The sequence below is a fragment of the Periplaneta americana genome, chromosome 7, assembly GCF_040183065.1.
Source record: "Periplaneta americana isolate PAMFEO1 chromosome 7, P.americana_PAMFEO1_priV1, whole genome shotgun sequence".
NCBI lineage: Eukaryota > Metazoa > Arthropoda > Insecta > Blattodea > Blattidae > Periplaneta > Periplaneta americana.
The window spans coordinates 110,498,793-110,522,133 of NC_091123.1; the positions used below are offsets into that span (position 1 = coordinate 110,498,793).

A 23,341-nucleotide genomic window follows, 5' to 3' on the forward strand; every position below is an offset into this window, starting at 1 on the left:
GACTGGCTTCTGTTAAGCGTGTCCTTTTTGATTTTAATATGTCTAATTTTGAAAAAAAAAAAATTCACAAATATACGTAGAACCGAACATAGCTGCGATTGTGGCTGCAAATGATCTAAGACGTCGGTATTTAGAGGAGTCAATATTTTTAAATACATTTAAACCAACACAATCCTTGTGATTGTTTTCACAAAGTCATTTTGGAGATCAGCAACCTCAAATTGTAAGTCTGGTCGTACCTTCAGAATGGGTTTGTTAAAAGGATTTGCAAATAGAGAGAAATCATTTTTCATTTGTTTAAAATCACAAAACCTTGTATTACTTTCAGAATTTAGATTCTGAAAGTAATGTTTCCAGGATGTCGCAGTACTCATCTATTTTTGAATCAGAAACATTTGGAAGTGACTTCAAACAAGAAAAATGATTAAACTCATTTTCTTTCCCTTGCACTTTCCAAACATTTATCATCATTAAAAAGATTTCACCGCGTCATACATGTCAACTATGTTCTGATCACGTTCTTGAAGTCGGCAGTTGAATTTGTTCAGCTGTTCAGAAATATGTTATGAACGATTCAGATAATACTGGATAACATAATGAGCCACTACTGACAGTACACATAACACTAGAGCAGGCTTGCAGAATTGGGCGCCAATATTAGCGTTACGTCACTCATCGGAATACGTCACTCACCCCTTCCTTCCACCCCTGCGTCATTGATTTGGTAGGGGAGGGGATTTGTATTCAGTGTCTGTGTTATGTGATTGCGTACTGTCCACAGATACGTCATTCAACGCCGGTGGACTGTGGTTGGGGAACCAACGCTTTTCCCTTGCTTTCCACCCCTCTCTCGCCAGTACCGTATCCCTGCACTAGAGGAAGGAGTTCAGCGCAGAGAGGGGTGTTGTCACATGGAACTTACGTCAGAGTTCAGGCACTGTTTCACGAAATAAAATTTTGCGATGCCTGATCTAGGGTCTCGTCTCGCTCTATCTCAGTACTAACCTAACCCTAATTCCAATAAGTGACGAAGTCAGTATTTAAAAAATGGGTAGGCAGAACGTAGTACATTAGTATGTCATTAATGGAAAATATTTTATTCCTAGGAGCACTAAGGGGTTTCAGAAAAGTCGCTAAATTATATTTAAACAATTTAAAATATAAAACTTCAATTAATTTTATCGCTAAAAATTATTGTCAAAAGTAGACTATAGTTATTAGATCTAGCTACGCTAAATTGACAACACTGACTTGAAGCGCGAAAAAGTCTGAATATTCATTGTTGGCCGGTGTGATTGGTCGTGAGACATGCCTCCTAGCGACGGCGAGGGGATGCTAGAAATTCCTTCTGTCATCAAAGAACCTCACGTTATTTTCCTTTCCCTCCAATCCGCCCTATAAAGTCGTTACTGTTGAAAAGACAAGCGAAAATTTTCCTCACCCGTAAATCCTAATAACTTTGTCCGAGCACATCTATCGTTGACATGTGCCACTATCTAGCGGTCGATGAGCGAAGAACCCAGTACAATTGGTTGATTTTGTCAATCACATCAATTACAGATGGTAAGTTTATTGCAAACTATTTATAGTTTTTAATCGTAAGAATTTTTTTGGATAGGTATTTCTTTAATTGTTTCCAAGTAGTTCGCCATTAGTCCAACTCAAAACCTTTTCTACCCCAAGCCATCTCATTGCATTTCATATCGTAACATCCCAACCCAACCAATATGGACCCCAAAATATACAAGTCCAAACTCAGATCAAAATGAATTAATAGCTATGGTATCAGAAGACGAAGCAACCGTACCAGAAGACGAAAAAGGATTTTCTATTTTAAGAGAAAACGTTGAACTAGCGCTTAGGGAAATGAAGAATGGGAAAGCAACAGGAGTTGATGGAATCCCCATTGAGTTAGTGAAATGGTTGGATGAAAACAAGAAGGAACTTTATCATTATGCAACGAAATATATGGAAAAGGCGAATGGCCTGAAGATTTCACGGAACAGTGTTGCTGCCATTACCGAAGAAAAATAATGCCAAGAAGTGTAAGGAGTTCAGGACTATCAACCTGATATCGCACTCGGCAAAGATTCTCCCTGGAATACTGAATCGACATTTATATTCTAAGATGGAAGGACAGTTGAAAGAAGAGCAGTTTGGCTTCGGAAAAGGAAAAGGTACAAGGGATGCAATTGGACTACTACGAACAATCGGCGAAAGATACCTAGAGAAGAATAAAGAAGTGTATATAGTATTTGTGGACTTAGAAAAGGCGTTTGACAGAGTAGATTGGAACAAACGGATGGTCATCCTGAAGAAAATAAGTGTGAATTGGAAAGACAGGAGGTTGTTGAGTAACCTATATATGAAACGACTCAAAGTCAGGATAGGAGAAGAAATGTTAGAAGGAACTGAAATAGGGAGAGAAGTGTAACATAACAAGGATCCTTTTATCATTACCCTGTTCAATATCTATTTGCAGGATTTAGTGAAGAACTATCTTCAGAACATGGGAGAGGTAAAAGTAGAAAGAAGAAGAATAAAGTCCATAAGATTTGCTGATGATATGGTGTTGTTAGCAGAAGAGGAGATGGTCCTAAGCGATATGCTACTGGAGCTAAATGACAGCTGTGAGCAATATGGGATGAAGATAAATGTCAACAAGACGAAGACCATGGTTGTCGCAAGAAAAATAAAGAAAGTAAACTTGCGAATTCTAAATGAAGCAGTAGAGCAAGTGAACTGCTTCAAATACTTCGGGTGTACTACAAGCAGTAACATGAGCAGCAGCCAGGAAGTCAAAAGGAGCATAGCAATGGCAAAGAAAGCTTTTTATAGAAAAGGGAGCATCTTCTGTGGACTTTCTTGAGAAAGAACTAAAGAAGGGATTAGTGAACTGCCTTGTGTGGAGTGTGGCATGGTATGGGGCAGAAACATGGACATTACGACGAAATGAAGCGAAACGAATAGAAGCAGTTGAAATGTGGATATGGAGAAGAATGGAGCTTATGAAGTGGACAGACAGAATAAGAAATGAAGCTGTGTTAGAAAGGGTGGGTGAAGAAAGAATGATGCTGAAACTGATCAGAAAGAGAAAAAGTAATGGTTGGGTCACTGGCTGAGAAGAAACTGCCTGCTGAAGGATGTACTAGTGAACGGAAGAATAGTTCGGAGCAGAAGAAGATATCAGACGATAGACGACATTAAGATATTTGGATCATATGCGGAGACTAAGAGGAAGGCAGGAAGTAAGAAAGATTGGAGAATGCTGGGTTTGCAGTGAAAGACCTGCCCATGGGCAGAACACTTAGACTATGTAGCCTATGTATGTATGTAATTATGGCATTTAGATAAAAGGACTTAACCCTCATTTTTTAAAACTTGGCTTTTTACTGTTAGTATAGTTACAAAATGTGAAGATATGGCTTCTTTGGCAATTATATTTATGGATAACTAATAATTAATGTGTAAAATGTTAATTTTTGTTGTTCCTGAAACATCTACTGCTTTGTATGATTAAGCCCTTTTACCTAAACAATCGATACGTATTTTTTTCATCTATGAATAGATAGATAATTGAATTTTCAGTCTCTATTTAATTTCGAAATAAACTAAAAGAATTAATGTTAGTAAGTTGAGAGACATGTTAGGAAATAGAGTTTTAATATTTGTACGGTGAAACGAAATAAAATGGCGTCGTTGCGAAGCATCAGCCCTAAACACAGGACTCAGTGGAACGGCGCCTGGCGATTGTGCTGTAGGGGTCGACGAGCACCACGATGAAGTTGGTGTGCCACCAGCGCCACAAACTGGAGGAGTGCTGTCTGATCGCGGTAACCACCCAGCCGTAATAAGTCACCAGGCTGAGCGTAGAGGTGACCAGTATGGACAGCATGATCCAGGGCCGATCTGTATCGCTTTTGCCGTTGATCACCACGTTGGTGGACACCAGGATCATGTACAAGGCGAACAACGAGAGCGGGGTCATCAAGCAGAACCACAACAGGTCCAGGATCATCTGCCGCCACAGAAAAAGTAGAAATGTTAACTCAGTTTTGTAGGAATAGACAGGTAATTTTAGTGTCCTATTTTTCTTTGTCCATCTATACTATTTCTTTTCTTTACTTTCTTTCCTAATTTCTCCTCTCATATTTGCTTTCCCTTCATTTCCTTTCCTTATCTATCATTTTCTTTTCTTTCCTTTCTTTTTCTCATGGCACCTCTATTTGTTCTTTCTTTTTTATCTATCCTTTCCGTTTCTTTCCTTCGACCCACTATTTCTATTTACTCTTTCTTCCCTTATCTATCGTTTTTTTATGTTTTCATGACGTCTCCGATTCTATTTTCGCCTACTTTCCTTAACTATCTTTTCCTTTCTTTTTACACCTCTTCTCTCCTATTTGCTTTTCCGTCCTTACTGTCATCTTTAGTTTCCATTTTCCTTTTCATCCTTTACCTCTTCACACCTATTTCTTATTCCATTCCTTCTCCATTTATTCCTTATCTTTCATTTCCTTCCTTTTCCTTGTTTATCATTGCCCTAACTTACTGTCTTACTAATAAACCGTGTATAGTTTTTATACGAGACTTATGCAGAGTTGAGACAGAAAACTTTCCTAATAAACCATGCATAAGCGATGGATGTATAAACAGTCTGTAACTATACGATGGGAATTGCTTTGCAGTAGTTATATACATAAAAACCCTTTGTTTAAGCGCTGTATATAGGGAAGAAATGGCCGCACCTCTAACAGCTGTTCGTATCGACTGTCATTTTATGATGATGGTTGCCTTGTAATCACAGAAGAACAAACCAAAGAGCACAGAATAATTAAAATAATATTGCTGTAGCTTGTACTCTTTGACCAAAATATAATGTGGTAATCGATCAGAGCCAGTTGTACTATCGATACTTAACACGGCACACCAGAGCGATCTACCGGATGCAATAGAGAACCTCAGATATTCTATTACCTTTCGTAATGAAGTAATACTGAAACTATGACGTAGCTGTGTAACAGTTATACCAGCGATGCCCAACCCCTTCTCATAAGAGCTAATGACGTCACAGCGTGGCTTTACCCCACCTCCTTCGTTTGGAGGCATGACCGTGGATGAACCACTTCCCCTACTTTTATTCACTCAGGGGCGGCTGACTGTAATGGCAGGTTCCAAGGCAACCAAATATACCATTTTCCCGAAAGAGTGGGAGGAAGAATATTTTTGTGTTGCAGAGGAAACGACGGTCAAGTGTCTTATTTACAAAACTCATTTATCGTGGGTTTCACGATATAATATTAAACGGCACTTCGAAAAATACCATCATACTGATTATGGCAAACATATTCTATCAGGTAAGCAATCATTAACATCACTTGCTATTAGAGTTTGAATATATTTGCTGAGTTTTAAATTGACTATCTAATTAATAAATTTCACTTGCAGGTGAAGCAAGATTACAGAAACTAAACAATATGAAAGCACCAACTCCTGACGGCTTTAGTACTGGCAATGTTGTTAGAGTTTCTTATAGAATTGCTGAACACATTGCAAAGAATATGAAGTCTTTTAACGAAGGGGAGTTCATAAAAGATTGTTTAATTATAGCAGCCGAAGAAGTTTGTCCTAATTTAATACCCGCTTTTCAGTTACTAAGTCTGTCTCGAAATACCGTGACAAGACGTGTGGAAGAATTGGGATGTGATATAGAGAGACAGTTACAGGACAAAATAAAATCATTAACATGTTTTTCTCTAGCGTTGGATGAAAGCACGGACAGAACTAATGAAGCTCAATTGGCTGTGTTTTTGAGGGGGTTACTAGTGAATTTTGTATTATTGAAGAGCTTCTATACGTAGTTTCTCTTAAAACACACACGTGTGGTGAAGATATTTTCAATGCTGTGCGAGATGTTGGTTGCAGATTAGAACTTCCTTGGGCAAAACTAGTTAGTGTTGCGACCGATGGGGTCCCGTCGATGAAAGGGGATGAAAATGGTTTTATTGGCAGACTAAGGAAGTTTCTAAGGAATATGGATATGCCCTCTGATTTTTTGTCTATACACTGCATAATTCATAGGGAGGCTTTATGTGCAAAATCAGTTGCTTTAAATAATGTTATGTCCGTTGTTGTGAACTGCGTGAATTTTATTAAATCAAGCTCCCTTCGCAATAGACAATTTAAAGAATTGCTAGAAGAGCTAGGATCTCATTATGAAAATGTGCCATATTATTGTCATGTCAGGTGGCTCAGTCGAGGTGCCCTGTTAAGACGTTTCTTCCAGCTACGATGTGAGATAAATAACTTCATGAAAAAACAAGTAAGCATAAAAATGTAAAAATACTCATATTTAGTATGCATTATAACGTACCCCTAAAATATAACTGGTTTGTTATAATGTATAATATTTATTATTTGTAGGGCCATGAAGTTCCAGAACTAACTCAAGAAGAATGGCTGTGTGACCTGGCTTTTTCGACCGATCTATTTCATCACCTTGATATCCTAAATATGAGTTTGCAGGGGAAAGATAAAAACGTAATGAGTTTATCTGACGCAGTGAATACAAAATTAATACTATGGCAAAGTCAACTGGAAACTGGCGACTTATATCATTTTCATTCCTTGGAATCAATTTTTACAATAAATGTCACCCTGTTAGAAAAATATGTAACAATTATAAAGAAACTATATGACACTTTCGAGTCCAAATTTCGAGACTTGAAAACAATAGAGGCGAAAATTAGTCTTTTTAACAACCCGTTCAATTTTGCTTGCAAAGATGCTCCGCATGATCTGCAAATGGAACTAGTTGCTTTGCAGAATTCTATAGCCACGAAATGTTCTCAGAAAGAAGGTTGGGATTTGTTTAAATCTTTACCCAGGGAAACATTTCCCAGATTGCGAATGTTTGCTGCGAATTTAATGACAATCTTTGGTTCTACATATATCTGCGAGCAGATGTTCTTGAGAATGAATCAAATAAAAAGCCAATCTCGTAGTAGAGTAGGGCACGAACATTTGGTCCACCTTTTAAGACTTTGTTGTTCATCCTTTGCGGCAAACATTGACGAACTGGTTGGAAGTAAACAGTGCCAACAAAGCCACTAACAGAAAAGGTGTTCAAGATGCTTATTTGAGTTTCTTTCCATCACAAAATAATTACATTGAAATTAACTGAAGCCGCCACTGTAATAAGAGAAGTTTGTGACGTCATGAGTACATGAATGCGTAGTAGCTTCGTAAAGAGAGGGTAGGGGTTAATCCGCCGACTCCTCTTGCGGTTAAGGTTGGGCATCGCTGAGTTATACTGTTATACACGACGTATGTAGTGATTATTAGTAAGAAATTTACACGCGACTTATAAACGAGCTATTCATTGTATACGTATAAGACAGTTAAACGTCTGTATAGGTTATAGAGTTTTTTTAGTAAGACCGTTAACGTTTTACCTTTGTATAAACTTGTCTGTACTTTACTTACCTTTCATTTCGCCTCCATTCTTCAATTTTCTTACCTTTTATCTCCTATCTTTAATTTTCATTTCCTCCTTTTCTTTTCCCTTTCTGTCTTCCTATCTTTTCTTGTACTTTCTTTTTCTCCTCCTCTCTTAGTTCCGTTTCCTCTCCTCTCCTCTCCTCTCCTCTCCTCTCCTCTCCTCTCCTCTCCTCTCCTCTCCTCTCCTCTCCTCTCCTCTCCTCTCCTCTCCCTTATTATTCATGCTCTTATATTCCTTACTTTCCTCACCTCCCCTCTATTTAATTAATTTTCTTACTTTATTTTTTTGTTCCCTTTCCTTCCCTTTCCTACAATTTCCTTCTCTTCTTTCCCTATTTTGTAATTTCCTTTCCTCACCTCACGTCTCTCCTACTTGCTTTTCCTCTCTTTGCTTTTGTTTCTTTTCTGTTACTTATTTCTTTTCCTCACTTTTGCTCTGTTTCATGTGCTTTAAATTTCTTCCTCAGTACTATCCTTCTCTTTTTCTATCTTTTCTTACCTCACATCACCATCTTCTACTTGTTTCAAATTTACTTATTTCTCCTTTCCTCTACTTTCATTCCTTTCATTTCCTCTTCATTCTTTAATTTTCGTGTCCATATATCTACTTTTTCCTCTTCTTCTCCTCTTTTTAAATTTATTTTCATTTTCTAATTTTTACTTCAGTTTCTTTTCTTTCCTTTATGTTTTAATTTCATACTTTTTTCTATCGTTCTCCTACTGCTTCCGGCCGTTTTCCTCTCCTTTGCATTATTTTTCTTTCTGGTTTGTTACCCTTCTTCATTTCTCTGCTATTTTGTTTCATTTAATTTCCCTTTGTTTCGTTCCACTTGCTCTTAATTTATATTCTGTTACTTCCCTTTTATTTCTTTTTTAATCTCTTTGATTTTTCTTCACTTTCTTAATTGCTCTTTACTTCTTTTCCCTTGCCTTTGCTGTTTTCTGCTTCCCTTTATCTTCTTTTGCTTCCTATTTACTTTCTTTTCTTCGCTTCCCCTTTCTTATCTTCAATTCTTCCCTATTTCTTTCTCACTCCCTACTTTCGTCCTTTCTTCCCTCCCTCCCTCCCTCCCTCCCTCCCTCCCTCCCTTTTCCTTTCCTTTACATAGTTTTACCTTCTTTTGTTAACTTTCTTTCCTGCCGCCAGTCAGGTCTTAAAATTTTTCGCTTTACTTATCCATTTTGTCTGTAGCGCGGATTTACCTGCGTGGCGTCAGTATCTGTGGAGAGCCACGTGAAGAAGGAGTTGAGTAGGCTGTGACGCGGAATGCGCCGCACGGTGAACGTGAAGCCGCAGAGCTCGCACGTGTCCGTGCCCGACTCGGTGAGCCAGCGCTCCAGACACTCGATGTGCACCATCTCGACGGAGCCGCGGCAGTCGCATGGGGCCAGCAGCGGCCCCACACTGGGTACGGTCCACGCTCCGCTAAGACAGATGCGGCAGATCCCCGCCGACGCTTTCAGGTCGCAGGTGTCCTGGACGTTGCAAGGCTTCTCCTGCGCACGTGTTAAGAAATAGTGGACGTGACTCACGGTGTTTACTTCAATTCATGTTCAATAATTATATTCTACAATGTAAGTACCTTGCTAAAGACCCGAAACATGGTACCTGGTATTTGGGAAAAGGAAATTGTACCAGAATAATGGAAGGAGTCCATAATTGTACCTATTTTTAAGAAGGGGGACAAGACTAACTGTGGTAACTTTCGAGGAATATCATTTTTGTTGACGTCGTACAAAATTTTGTCCAATATTCTTTTGTGAAGATTAACTCCATATGTAGATCAAATTATTGGAGATAATCAGTGCGGTTTTAGGCGGAATAGATCGACTATTGATCAGATTTTTTGTATTCGACATATATTGGAGAAAAAATAGGAGTATAAGGGTACAGTACATCAGTTATTCATAGCTTTCAAAAAGGCATATGACTCGGTTAAGAGAAAAGTTTTTGTGATATTCTTAATCAATTTGGTATTTCTAACAAACTAGTTCGATTAATCAAAATGTGTCCCAGTGAAACGTACAGCAGAGTCCATATAGGCCAGAGTCTATCTGATGCTTTTCCAGTTCACTGCGGGCTGAAGCAAGGAGATGCAATATCACCTTTACTTTTTAACTTCGCTCTAGAATATGTCATTAGGAAAGTTCAGGATTACAGACGGGGTTTGGTATTGAACGGGTTACATCAGCTTCATGTCTAAGCAGATGACGTGAATATGTTAGGAGAAAATCCACAAATTATTAGGGAAAACACGGAAATTTTACTTGAAGCAAGTGAAGCGATAGGTTTGGAAGTAAATCCCGGAAAAACAAATTATATGATTATGTCTCGTGACCAGAATATTGTACGAAATGGAAATATAAAAATTGGAGATTTATCTTTAGAAGAGGTGGAAAAATTCAAATAACTTGGAGCAACAGTAACAAATATAAATGACACTCGGGAGGAAATTAAACGCAGAATAAATATGGGAAATGCGTGTTATTATTCGGTTGAGAAGTTTTTGTCATTTAGTCTGCTGTCAAAAAGTCAGAAAGTTAGAATTTATAAAACAGTTATATTACCGGTTGTTCTGTATGGTTGTGAAACTTGGATTCTCACTTTGAGAGAGCAGCATAGGTTAAGGGTGTTTGAGAATAAGGTTCTTAGGAAAATATTTGGGGCTAAGAGGGATGAAGTTACAGGAGAATGGAGAAAGTTAAACAATGCAGAACTGCACGCATTGTATTCTTCACCTGACAATTGGGAACATTAAATCTAGACGATTGAGATGGGCAGGGCATGTGGCACGTATGGGCGAATCCAGAAATGCATATAGAGTGTTAGTTGGAAGGCCGGAGGGAAATAGACCTTTGGGGAGGCCGAGACGTAGATGGAAGGATAATTTTAAAATAGATTTGAGCGAGGTGGGATATGATGTTAGGGAATGGATTAATCTTGCATAGAATAGGGACCGATGGCGGGCTTATTGAGGCGGCAATGAACTTCTGGGTTCCTTAAAAGTCATTTGTAATTAAGTAAGAGACCCGAAACGTTTGTCTATAGAACTGCGATTCACATAAAGTTTGTCTTGAAATGTTGTATGCACATATCTTCACCAATGTAAAACAGATTCTAACTCCTCGCAACAGGTTTGGACTCTTCCAGTGACCTTGGTTGATTTTTGTTCCGCTACACTGCATCTCTGTAGTATTGGCTGGAATGTGTAGGGATTGACAGTGTATACAATCGAAGAGCGCGTGTTCCTCGTTCGTAAATGCTGGCAGACGAGTTCATTTATAGCATGTCAAAGGGTATTTCAGATTAAATTTGGTGTGAGACGTGTAGTGTACCTTCAAAGTGTTGTATCCAGAAATTGGTAAGAAAATTCGAGACAACGGGAAGCCTTGTCACACAGCATTCCAGAGGCTGGAAACTAACTAAAAAGGCAATACAGAGATATTGCGGAAGGCTGGGAACCCAGGGAAGAAGACCCCCACCCCCCTGTAAGCGGACGAAGACATGCGTCTTGACCTCAATGTGTCTATGGAGTGAGATGAAAATGAATGATATAAAATCTACTTTTTCTACACGGGAGAGGAAGGGAAATGGACCGTGGCAATGAAAATTCCAAACCGGAATTTGCCTAAGTAACTGTGGAAAACCACGGAAAAACTAGTCAGATTTGTCGTGCTGGAAATTTAACAATGCACCTCTCGACTGCGAGTCGCATGCGGAACGAATAAGCCACTTCGCTCGATCAGTGTTCTGATAAGTCCAACCACTACTCCGATCTTAGTCTCTGACTCGCAGAGCGTGGCTTCTAAATGCAAACGGAACAAATGAACAACTTGAATGAATGTATGAATATTTGTGTGGGCATTTGTAATATATAATATATAATAAATAATTTTGTGTGAATTATACCTAGAAATCACTATATCTCAATCCATATATAATAGTTCAGTTGCTCTGTGTGCATTTGTTTCGGCTAGCCAGACTTCATGGACCAAGTCTTTCGTGATTATGACAATTATGACGAAATCTGTAACTAGTTCTAAAACGTCGCAAATCTCAACATGTGGTTAGAAACCCGAAATATTTTTTAACAAAATCACTTCGAAAATCTGAAAAATCTCTTACATAGAGAGTAATTTGGTTTCCCCTGAAATTTACTTTGAGTAATAGCTCATATATTACCTTACCACTTAATAACAATTTAAATTGAAATTTATATAAGAATTTCTCATGTTTTGTAGCAGTGTTCTTGTACCAAGTTGATCATGATAAGAAAATCTCACCTCTGGCGAATTAAGTTGGTCAATAATTATCATAAAATTAAGAAAGAATACAAGGTGTCCCATTTATCTTGTGCACCTATTATAACTTTTTTGTTTGGATAGGTGTTGGAGTTTTTATTTTTGAGAGTTATGTTAGAACGAGAGGCTAATATGAGTGTAGAGATTTGGTGCATATAACTACATTATGGTACAAGATACACGTGACGTCATCAATTTTTCAAATAGCACTACGTACTTTAATCATGTTACATTGATTATACACATTAAGAGGAGTTCAAAAATGTATCACAATGTCACTTTCCCAATCAATAACAACAACAAAATGCAAAAATGAATGACATGAGAATGTGCCGTTTGTTGCGGTGCCCATTCATCTTGTGCATTAACTTACACAAACCGAAAGACGATTGACGTCCGTACACGTCGTGTGTTGTGTGTTTGCTGTCTTAACATGTAAACAAATCACAACTGTCGACGCCACAATTCACGTACAGTGGCCTGCACGTTCACCGGATCTGTCGCCCCTCGACTTTTTCCTGTGGGGAACTGTAAAGGACAGTGTGTACCAGAACATTCTGACAACACCAGACGACATGCAGCAACGCAATCGACAGGCTTGTGTGTATATTCAGCCAGCAACGTGCAGGGCAGTCATACGATTTTTCGGGGAACGCTTCGAATGTGCAATAATGTGAATGGTTATCATTTGGAACATCTTCTGCGACTCTCAAAGCATAACATATGACATTGGAAGAACGTTTTTGTTTCGTTTTGTTGTTGTTATTGATTAGGAAGGTGACATTGTGATACATTTTTTAATTCATCTTAATGTGCGTAACATGATTAAAGTATGTAGTGCTATTTCAAAAATTGATATCGTCTCGTGTATCTTGTACTATAATGTAGTTACATGCACCAAATCTTCATACTCATGTTAGCCCCTCGTTCTAACATAACGCTCAGAAACAAAAATTCCAATATCTATCCAAACAAAAAAAGTTATAATATGTGCACAAGATAAATGGGACACTCTGTATATCACCAATCATCATAACTATAAAGGACAGTCAGTCATCATCGTTGTGGATAAGGATTGGTTCTTTGTTCAGTATCGGGAAGTTTTCGAAACAAAATTTGTAGGTAGAAAGTTTATCTGATATTGCAGTTATTAAGATGAAAAAAAAATGAATTTGAACTATTGATAGTATCACTTCTTAAAGATCTATGTGTTTGAATATTCAGACTTCGAATCCAATGATGAGCATGATAATTTTTATGCGATAGAGGTTGATACGTATAAATTTACCACCAAAATATCACAACTACAAACTCAGATCCCAACGTTCTTGTTCCTGCAGGAAACGTAATGACAAAGCGCTGATTTATAGAAAGGCAGCTCTTGCAATAATAATTATTCCGTCACTCACTCACAGAAATGCGTAAAAATGTCTTCAAGTCTTATTCCTAACGAGTAATGTTAAGATTTACACATCCCGTACGTGAACATGCGAGGAAACACGGTTCTGTCTCGAGTCGGAAACAAGAAAGCCTTCCACACTCAAGTTACTGCAATTTGATGCTCACACATCCGGAGTTGCAGATCCATTACGAGCCTCGTACATCGAGCTATGTTGTCGTCTTATTTATAAGATAATTGGTAGTATTTTTGACTACAGATTTAGTGGATCCAAAGTTTCTTCCTGACAGGAAAGTGGACAAACATTTATTTTCTACAGAGTGTTCGGTTAATAGTTTAATTTGTTACTCAGCGACGTGCTATCAATTAATTCGTTATCCAGCTTGATGAAATTGACAATAATGAAATGATCGTTACTCACCTTTAACCTACACTGAACGAATCTCAACACTGCACTGCTACGAACGAAACATTCGTCTGCAAGCGTAGTCATCGAGAAACAACTGTTACAGTGCTGCCAGTATTCACCAAACATATTTCTTTTCATATTGTCTATTAACATATCTCAGGAGTTTGATATCAAAGCTGGACAACTCCACTTTTACTTTTTTTACAGGAGAGGCGGAAAACTAGATCCTTGGAAACCAATATCACCGTTACACGTACATTTTTTTTTAACATTCTCATGGGTCATAGAGATATTTGTGCAGTCTCAAAATGTGATTAGAATTAATATTCAGATCAAAATTTAATTTTAAAAAGTGGAGTTGTCCATCTTTGAAACTAAGTCATGGAGTTGTCTGTTTTTTAAACCAAATGAAGTCATATTTAAAGTGAAGTTTCTGTTTTTGAAACAAAACTCGGTTTCAAAGCAAAATTACGTAAAACAATACTTATTAATCCACAAACCTATTTTATAAACAATCAGCCATGTTGGATTCGCGATGCGTGATGGAAAAGATGATACGAATGTGGGCTTCTCATTGGTTACTGAAGGAATTGTCCTAATTTGAAACCAAGCCACAATGGAGTTGTCTACATTTTGATTCTAAAGCGCATAATTAAGTGCTATTTTCGCTCTGTTCTGTTCGTTTTTGAACCTAAACAGTTCCAGGATCTCATTCAGTACATAAAATTCTATGAGAAACAATCAATATCTCGAAATCGAAAAAAATTGAGTTTTCTAACTTTGATACTATGCTCTCATCTGACCCTTCAATTCATAGATGGCGACACCATAAAACTTAATGTGGATAAAGACAAGTAGTTTCCCTTGATCAAAAATAATTGGAGTAACAATTATTATTTGGGTATTCTCAATGACGTGAACATGCTAGCCGAAAACTAAGTAACAGGAAGCCGAGATCTTTGACAAAGTTGGGGTGGATTAGATGACGGGATACCAAAATGACAAGACGTCGAGGACTATGACTGGATTTGAGGGGTTGAGAGAAGTGGATAATAATGTGATGGGACGTCGAGGACTGTGACAAGGTTGGAGTGAGTTAGAAGAGGGGAAAGCGAAGACACAGGACATCGAGGACTATGACAGGGTTTGAGGGATTGAGAGAAGGGGATAGGAAAGTGACAGAACGTCGAGAACTGTGACAAGGTTGGAGTGGGATAGAAGAGGGGATAGCGAAGTGGCAGGTGGTCGAGGTCTATGATAAGGTTAGAGTGGGTTAAATGAGAGGATAGCATTTCTCTTCAAATATGCTACCACTTTTCAAACGTTGGCAACATTAGGCCTATTTCTATGGCTTCTGGTAGAGATCGCTCTAATATATGTCTCTCCCAGTCAATCACAACGATTGAAATGGGGTCCACACCTGTAGAGTAACGGCTAGCACGTCTGGCCGCGAAACCAGGTGGCCCGGGTTCGATTCCCGGTCGGGGCAAGTTACCTGGTTGAGGTTTTTTCCGGGGTTTTCCCTCAGCCCAATATGAGCAAATGCTGGGTAACTTTCGGTGCTGGACCCCGGACTCATTTCACCGGCATTATCACCTTCATCTCATTCAGACGCTAAATAATCTAAGCTGTTGATAAAGCGTCGTAAAATAACCTAGTAAAAGATATTGAAATGGGCACTCTACTTCATTTCTAATGTTATTCTTCTATAAAAGAAACTGTGGCAATTAGGGAAGGTTAGGTGGGCCATACACATTTCTACAGAAAGAATCTCTCTCCCGACAATTTAAGTCACCTAGTACATGCATTCTGTATTCGGAAATCCGCTACCATTTTTCCGGTGAAGGTAATCGAATTGCAGCCTACTGTAAAATGGCATTTGGTGAGATGTGTTTGAGGATTTACCATACGATTACCTAATATTTGTCTTACAATTGTAATCTCTGAAAAAAAAAAAAAACAATGCGTGATTTGAACATCTATTCAAGCGCAACCTCATTACTCAATCTTCGCTGTATAGCAAGTGAAGGTCCTAAGAACAGAAGGGCCTATTGAAACGCTAAAGGATATTATAGCAATTAATTTTAGTAGATCTTTAGGAATCAATATTACAAGATGATTCGTAATGGAGAAATCGCTCTCAGTATCTCGTCAGTTAAAGGGAGCACATTGTGGGAAAATGATGAAAAGTTCGTAATGTATGTTACTTGTCTATTGCTGCGTATAGGATACACTGCGTAACAATTTTTAACTTTTTTTTTGCGCTGGGCTAAATAATTTGAACCTCATGAATATGAGTATGATATTAAAAAACAGTTGTTGGTTACTGTTTTTGAGAAATTTTCGAATTTATATCTATTCAAAATACTGCTGTATATAATGACAATAAGGTTAAATACTCAATGTTCAGAAGATTACAGCTTTCTTTTTCTGCATTTTTATACTGGACATCAGGTATATCACAAACTAAAGTCTGACAATAGTCTGCTAGCATATTGGTACTCCACTGTCCTTGGTATCTTTTTTCCAAAGTTGAAATTTCTTGATGAAAGTGCTCACCATGCTCATCACTGAAATCGCCACAATTCTTGGGGAAAAAGTCAAGATGGGAGTGAAAGAAGTGAATTTTCAGGGTTATGTTACAACCCATAGTTTCATACGCCAACAGTAACTTTGAACTAATTCTTCTTAGTTCTCACTTCTACGGTTACCCAGAAAATTTAATATACCCTGTAACCTACTTGAATGCAATCCACGTGGCTCTCTCTTTTCCTTCCAACATGTCCTTCATTATTTCTCTAATTTGTGGTCCATTGAAAACTCTTTTATTTTTGGGTCACTAATAGCAGAAAATTTTTCTTGCATATGTTTAAATGCTTCAGTTTCGTTATTTATCCCGTTAACAGAATTCTTCATTAATCCTAACTTAATGTGTTAAGGGGATACTATTACTTTAATTTGAGGTACAAGGAGTTGATATATATTATTTTTCTTCCCCGGCTCTAGTGATTGTCGAGTAGGTCATACTTTTATTTTATAGGTAATACTTATCTCGAGCGTCTGTCCCATTCGCACAGAAAGCAGCAAAATTATGTGCAGCCTAATTGCATTCCAAGAAGCAATGCTACAACATTCAAATCCGCACACATAAACCATTTGTACCTTGAATATTACCATTAAAGTACACTTTAAAGAAATACACGTCTTACACAGAATACTAACACCACGGAAAGCTTGTGATAAACTAGAGCGATTTCATACGGCGAACCTGTTTCTCCCCCTCCAAATGGAACCGAAAAGGGCAATAAAACAATTTCTGCTTCTAGATGTGATTTTGGCAGGGTCGTGTATTGCACAATATACACTACAGTAATTCATTAAAGCTCACAGTGAAAGAAATACACATCTCAAGTAAAATCAGGTAAACTCAAGCGAATTCATATCGCGAACCTTTTCACCCCCTCCAAATAGATTCGTAAAAGAGCAATACAATAATTTCCGTTTCTACAAATACTTCTAACATGGTGGCCTACTCATGCTAACATTGTTTTCACATAATGGGTCGTCAAATTTGTAAAACAAAGTAGTTACACATGAAATACGGTGATTTTTTAAATAAAATTCATAGAAAATGAATTATATTGTGCATTCGAAAGCCCGAACTGATGGAAGATATTACTTGCTATTTTTTAATTCAGGAGATCGAAATTAGTAAGAATTTGTTAGTTTTATGTTTGGCGCAAAATGACTGTTGATCATTGACACTTTTCCATGTAGTCTCTCATGACGCTGAGTTGACTGCGGATTCTACCCAAGGAGGAAATGCATATTGCAATATTTTCCTGCACTGCACCCCATTACTATGTTAATGTTTTCTATTCAATATTATTTTATTATTTATTTATTATTTTGCTAATAATTATTACATAGCATATAATATATACAGAAAAAAAAACTTTAGCTCGTCCCTGAAAGAGGAGAACTCGTGCTCAGGGGCGGATTCCTGAATTGAAATTAATAAGTATGCAATACAATTTGTCTTATGTCTACTATGCAGTTATATTATATAAATTTAAATTTACAATTTTTAAATTTTTATAAAATCCATACATAACTTTTTAAATTAGGCAAGATTAGGATATTTAAATATAAATTTGTTATATATTCTTGGTCCTAAATTAGGCTACTAATAGGATTAAATACTGTAACAGTGTGCATTCACAATTGTAAATGCTTGAATACCTCTCAGTTAGTAGCATTTTATCTGTTTGCAAGTGTTCGTTGCGTACGTATTTTGTTGTTACATTCTAGTGAAACACATACCGTTTCCTTCTGGTGTGTCGGTTCCTACAACGTAGTGAGCGAGCCCTACTGTTTTATGTGACTTATAAATACCCACTTCTAACATAATGGAAGCGATTTCAAAAAAATGTAAGAGGACTCCGTTTAAAAATATTTAATGTGATTCTTAATCCCCAACTTAAAACAAACTTGCAGAAGTAGGGCAAACTCGGCTAATTTCTTGATTTTTTTAAAATTTATCACGAATTCATACTAGGGACCTATTTAATTTTGATGGCATATTATAAGTGGCAGGAGATGTATTATAACTAAGGGGCGAAGAAAAATATTGATATCAGGATAGTAAATAATTCCTATATACATTGTTTACAAAATGCGTCGCATTGCCGGGTGTCTCTACTGTCTGAAGAAGCAGAGAGTGAACATCCGACTCTCCTCAATAGTAGACCTGCTTAAGTGACGTGAGGTTGTATCAGAATGCCGAAACAAAAATCCAACAACGAACAGATAATAGGAGGAATGAATTCAGAACACGGGGAAATTGTGTTTGACTTACTTGATAATGATTTTTTTTGTAAATTTAATATTCGTTCTGAGTTAACTAATTTGAAACATAAGTAATCCTGTAAGTGTAAATTCTATATTCATACGGAGCGGACTGTACAAGCAGCCGCTACAGTAACTAGTCGTGTGTGCACACAAGCCCAGATCATATATGTAACAGATAACTCATCGCTATGTTAAAATCGGCAGCACTTTGAAGAGAACAACCGCCAGGATCACCACCCGTCAGCCGTAAACGAACACGAGATGGCAGTACAGTCGCTAATGCAATTCAAATGGGAATTATGACGTGATTCCGTATGTAACAACTAGATGGCAGCGTAGTAAACCTGACAAAAGTTAACCTCAAAGCCTATAAGGCCGACATATCTGGGTATATATTATGATCTAGGACATAAGCATTTTGTAAACACAGAGCTCTACGTACAATGCAGCGTAACCTATAACAAATACTTTTTTCACTCTAATTATAACATAGGTTTTGTTCACTGCGCTCTTGCAGTGAAGTTAGCGCATTTTTTGGAAATACTAGAAGAGTTTTGGGATCTATAGCTTTGGATTTGTTAAAAAAAAAGTTTTTTTGGTCTATTTGTTTTAAATTATAAGTACTGACATTGTATACTTCTTGGTGATAAATATTAACTTTTCAATGCACTGATTATTAACACAGCCTTATCTTGGGAGGTTATTTTCTTGGCGTTCTTCTCGTTTCACGAGGCCATTTTTTTTTCTCTTTACATTTTGTCTATGGTAGAGGCGGGCAAATTGTAAGGAACAATTGATGCAACCTGCATGACAACAAAATGACTAGGTGGGAAGAACAAGAAATACATTACTAATAACTACGGTAGGTTCGGCGATCACAGAGTTTGTTTTGTGTTGCAACACAAATTTTGCCCGACTGTGATCTATGGTAGGCTATAACAACATTCTCTCGTGGAAGGAATGTCAAATGCATGAAACGTAAAATATTTGTGTGTGTTTTCATGGCATCTCTGATATATTGTGCACATCTTGCATGTTGTGGATAAGCAGGTAATCGCAGGGTCAAATGAGAAAAGAAATACAATATAAGGGATACGAAAAAAGCAAATTGATTGTGTCTAAAAAAAAAGAAAAATGTCCGCAGAGAAACCTCATCTTTTTCTTCACAAGTAGGACGAGGACCAGGAGTGACATTTCCAGTCTCTCAAGTAAGTTAAAAGAGTTAGAAACGAAACAGCATCATCTTCAGGAGCCGAACAAAAAATAACTGTGCTTAAAGAGAAGTCGAATGACAAGCCTAATGATTTTTGTGCGGATCTTGGTCAGGAAATTTCGAGGACGAAAACTATGGTGAAAGATGGATTCAGTGTGCCACTTGTGATCAACGGTTCCATGGTACATATCATTACCTTTCAAAATAGGCCTTTAGAAATAATTTTAGTTTGGGTTGTAGGTAGATACGAATCAGACTGAGGAATTTAAAATTTCACTAAATACGCCTGAAAAAAAAAAAAAAAATATATATATATATATATAATTTAAGGACTATTATGAAAATATCTTTGTACAAATACGAAATTATACCATCCCTTCTAGAGTGCTATTTTTTGTTTATTCTATTGTTTCTTTGTAATTATTGTATAAATTTATGTCAGGTAAAAATGCTGACATGTAACTTACTGAAACCTAATAAGGTGCGTACATTAAAAAGACTATTTTTTTTTTTAATTTTAACCTTATTTTTGCACTAAAATGTTAGTATCACGAAATTAGCCGAGTCTGCCCTACAATGTGTCATATTTCATGTTTGAGTAAAGTTAAGAATGAGACAATGGCATGGCAACGAAAAAGGAAAAATGAGAGGAGAAATAGCTAAAAGGTGCGCGATTACGCATACTTGTAGGGGAATTTTGGGCTGACAGAAGATGTCTATGTGAGTCCCAAACTTGCTGGTCACTTGTTTCATCTGATTTTCATCGTTCCGTTTGAAGGAAGATAAATTTTGAAGGAAAAAGGCCGAAAATAGACGTAGATTAATAGCTACCATATGCGAGAGAGAGAGAAATGTCATAAGCACCCCTGCACAGCAGTAGGTCAGAGACGCCGAATATGTTAAAAGCCTGGGCAGCGAATAGAGTAAGTAGGTCGTCGCTATCCTCGCTAGACAAGAGATCCGTGCCCTTATGCTGTAAGTTCACCCTAAAGTGCCCAAGGTAACACACGAAAATCAAAGCTCCGATTTTTTAATTCGTAAAAAAGTCGAAATTTATGTGAGAGAGTGTGTAGACCCGTGGCCATTTCGTTTAAGCCTCATCCTGATATTTGTCTTAGAACCTTAGGAATGCCACAGGCAGGATGACTTGTCTTAATTTAGGAGACTCGCCAATTGGCTATGAGGTTATTGTAATAAAATGTGGATTGATTGACTCTGAGTACATATTTTATAGAAGGGGTGAAAGGAATGTGAGTTCGCGAAGACAAAAGCTTGCGGTCGGGTTATTTAATGTATCTATTCACAATGAATTTATAAGCATTCATAATAGACCTAACGCTAAACGCTAACGCGAGAGTTTGCAAACTGCAAGCTTTCACGTTTGTATTGACGCGATTCGAGAAGAAAAACACTAGGCCTATTGCACTGCAGAGGAACAAGATGAAAAATTGATCATTTTGTTTCAAAGTCATCGTTGTCGTTATGATTAAAAGCACAAATAAAATAAAGATAATTTGTTAAAAAAAACAAAATGACTTATTAAATGAAATCTGACGATAGATTTTAATTACCTTATAATATTATTAATACAGTACCTTTCCACGTTATCAGAAATGTAAACTTTATAGATTATATTATATATTATTTGTATAAGATAAGAGTAGTTTATTTTCTTTCATGTGTTGAATAAATTAATATTTATAGCATCAAATGTAAAGGTCCATTCACAATGAAAATTAAACATAACCGTAACATAAACACAGAAGTTTGCGGCCAGGTTATCAAATGGGATCATTCACAATGATTCACATAAACATTGACATAAACATTATCGTAAGACGTTAACATGAAAGTTTGCAAACTCCAAACTTTCACGCTTATGTTTACGTGATTTGCAAACAGTACACAATCGTGGAGTGCTGAAGTATACGACAGAATATGAGAAAATGGCGTCGTTGTTATGTTTCCATGGTTACCAAGTATCTTCGCGGTTATGTTTATGTTCCCATCGTGAATGCTCTTGATTTTACCGTAACGTTTACATTTTTAAGTTAACGCCTACGTTATGTTTAATTTTCATTGTGAATGAGCCTTAATACACCTTACGTCCTGGTTGGGACAAGTTACCTGATTGAGTTTTTTTCGAGGCTTTCTCTCAATCTATTGAAGCGTTAGACCTCGGATTCATCTTGCCAACATAATTACACTTCCCCTCTTTCATCATCATTATCATCATCATCATCATCATCGTATTATATTATATTGTATTTATTTACATTCCATGGTATTCATACATTGCTTGCTAGAATATGGAACGTGTCAAAAAAATCTTAATAGTACTACAAAGTCTTAATTATAGTCACAGTCTAGTTAAAATATATACAGAAGAGTTTTACAATATACTAGTACAACACAAGAGAATCTGTAGCGCCTGCATACCATTCCATCGTGGGAAGCACAATGGGCCCATCCTAGTGGCCTGCGTGAAAGAACACTCTTATAGTACGTCCGCTCAAATGAGAGCCACTTGGAATGTGCGATTGGACATACTTACCGCAGGAAGCAAGCAGGCACGCGACTCGGAACAGGTTCCATGTAAACAACGCTGCGTTGTCATCTCTCTCTTCTGAAGACTGAAGTGAATCTTCGTATGCGTTTTGTAAACACAGAACTAAAACACGAACACCTCCTATTCAGAGTCCGATGAATCACTATTTAAATTAATTACACAAGACTCCAAGCTAGCTTCTAAGGAGCGATAATCACTTCCTTTTGTCTTTACATGTTCGATATACTTCACCCAATGCTTTTTATTATTAATGTCATCCATCCATTACTATTAAATCACGTACTTATTGAACAGATTTGTTTCCCAATGCATTTTCTGACCGGAAATTCTTTTCAGTTCCGACCAAACGAATTCTATGGCATTGAGACAACAATGGTAGGGGAGCAGTCGTAGAACAACATGGCCGTATTTTGATGATAGTTCGTCAATTATATATATATTTTTTCCATGATGGCTACGTTTTATCTCTTGTAGCAAATGCAACTTTGTTGTTGGGACTGGCGTGGGCAAAGGGATGTTATTTTCATGTATAAATGTTTTAATGACATCTATTGTTGATCTAGTGGTAGGTACAGGATTCACAATACGGGAATGGTATGGGGCATTATCCATAATGATGACAGACGGTTCTTCCAGTCGTTTTAGCAAACATTCCTCAAACCATTCTTCAAAGATTTTAGAATTCATAGTCCCATGATAATCAGCCGGAGCATCACACATACTTTGGTGGGTAACGAATAATGCTCCTGGAATGAAACCATTTCTTCCCCCCGCATGTAAAATTACCATTCGTTGTCCTTTACCCGAAGAAAAATTGTCATCACAGTAACTTGACCCATCTGACCAACGATACTTTACTCCGTCATATCATACCATGTTTCGTCTAAGTATACTTCTTCATAACCCAGTTGTCGATAATATTCTATATTCCGTAAATACGAGGAACGCCACATCCGTATTCGTAATGATTCCATTGCTGCTGGTTGAGATCCATGGATTTTATATTTAAACCCCATTGAATGTAAGAGTTCCATTAAAGTAGTTTTTGGTATGGGAACTCATACTGGGTGCCTTGTGTTTTACTACGCATTGCATTGAGAA

At 37.3% G+C, this 23,341-nt stretch overlaps 1 protein-coding gene across 1 annotated transcript in view; it reads right to left on the minus strand.

The window, feature by feature from the left end:
• Window positions 1-3,593: 3,593 nt before the first annotated feature.
• Window positions 3,594-23,341, minus strand: part of LOC138702782 (E3 ubiquitin-protein ligase MARCHF2-like) — a 28,236-nt gene continuing 8,488 nt past the window's right edge. The window contains exons 2-3 of the mRNA XM_069830081.1: window positions 8,701-8,994; window positions 3,594-4,018 (exon numbers count right to left, since the gene is read on the minus strand). Coding sequence (XP_069686182.1) covers window positions 3,716-4,018; window positions 8,701-8,994 — 597 coding nt within the window. The 3' untranslated portion in view covers window positions 3,594-3,715. The remainder of the gene's footprint in view (window positions 4,019-8,700; window positions 8,995-23,341) is intronic.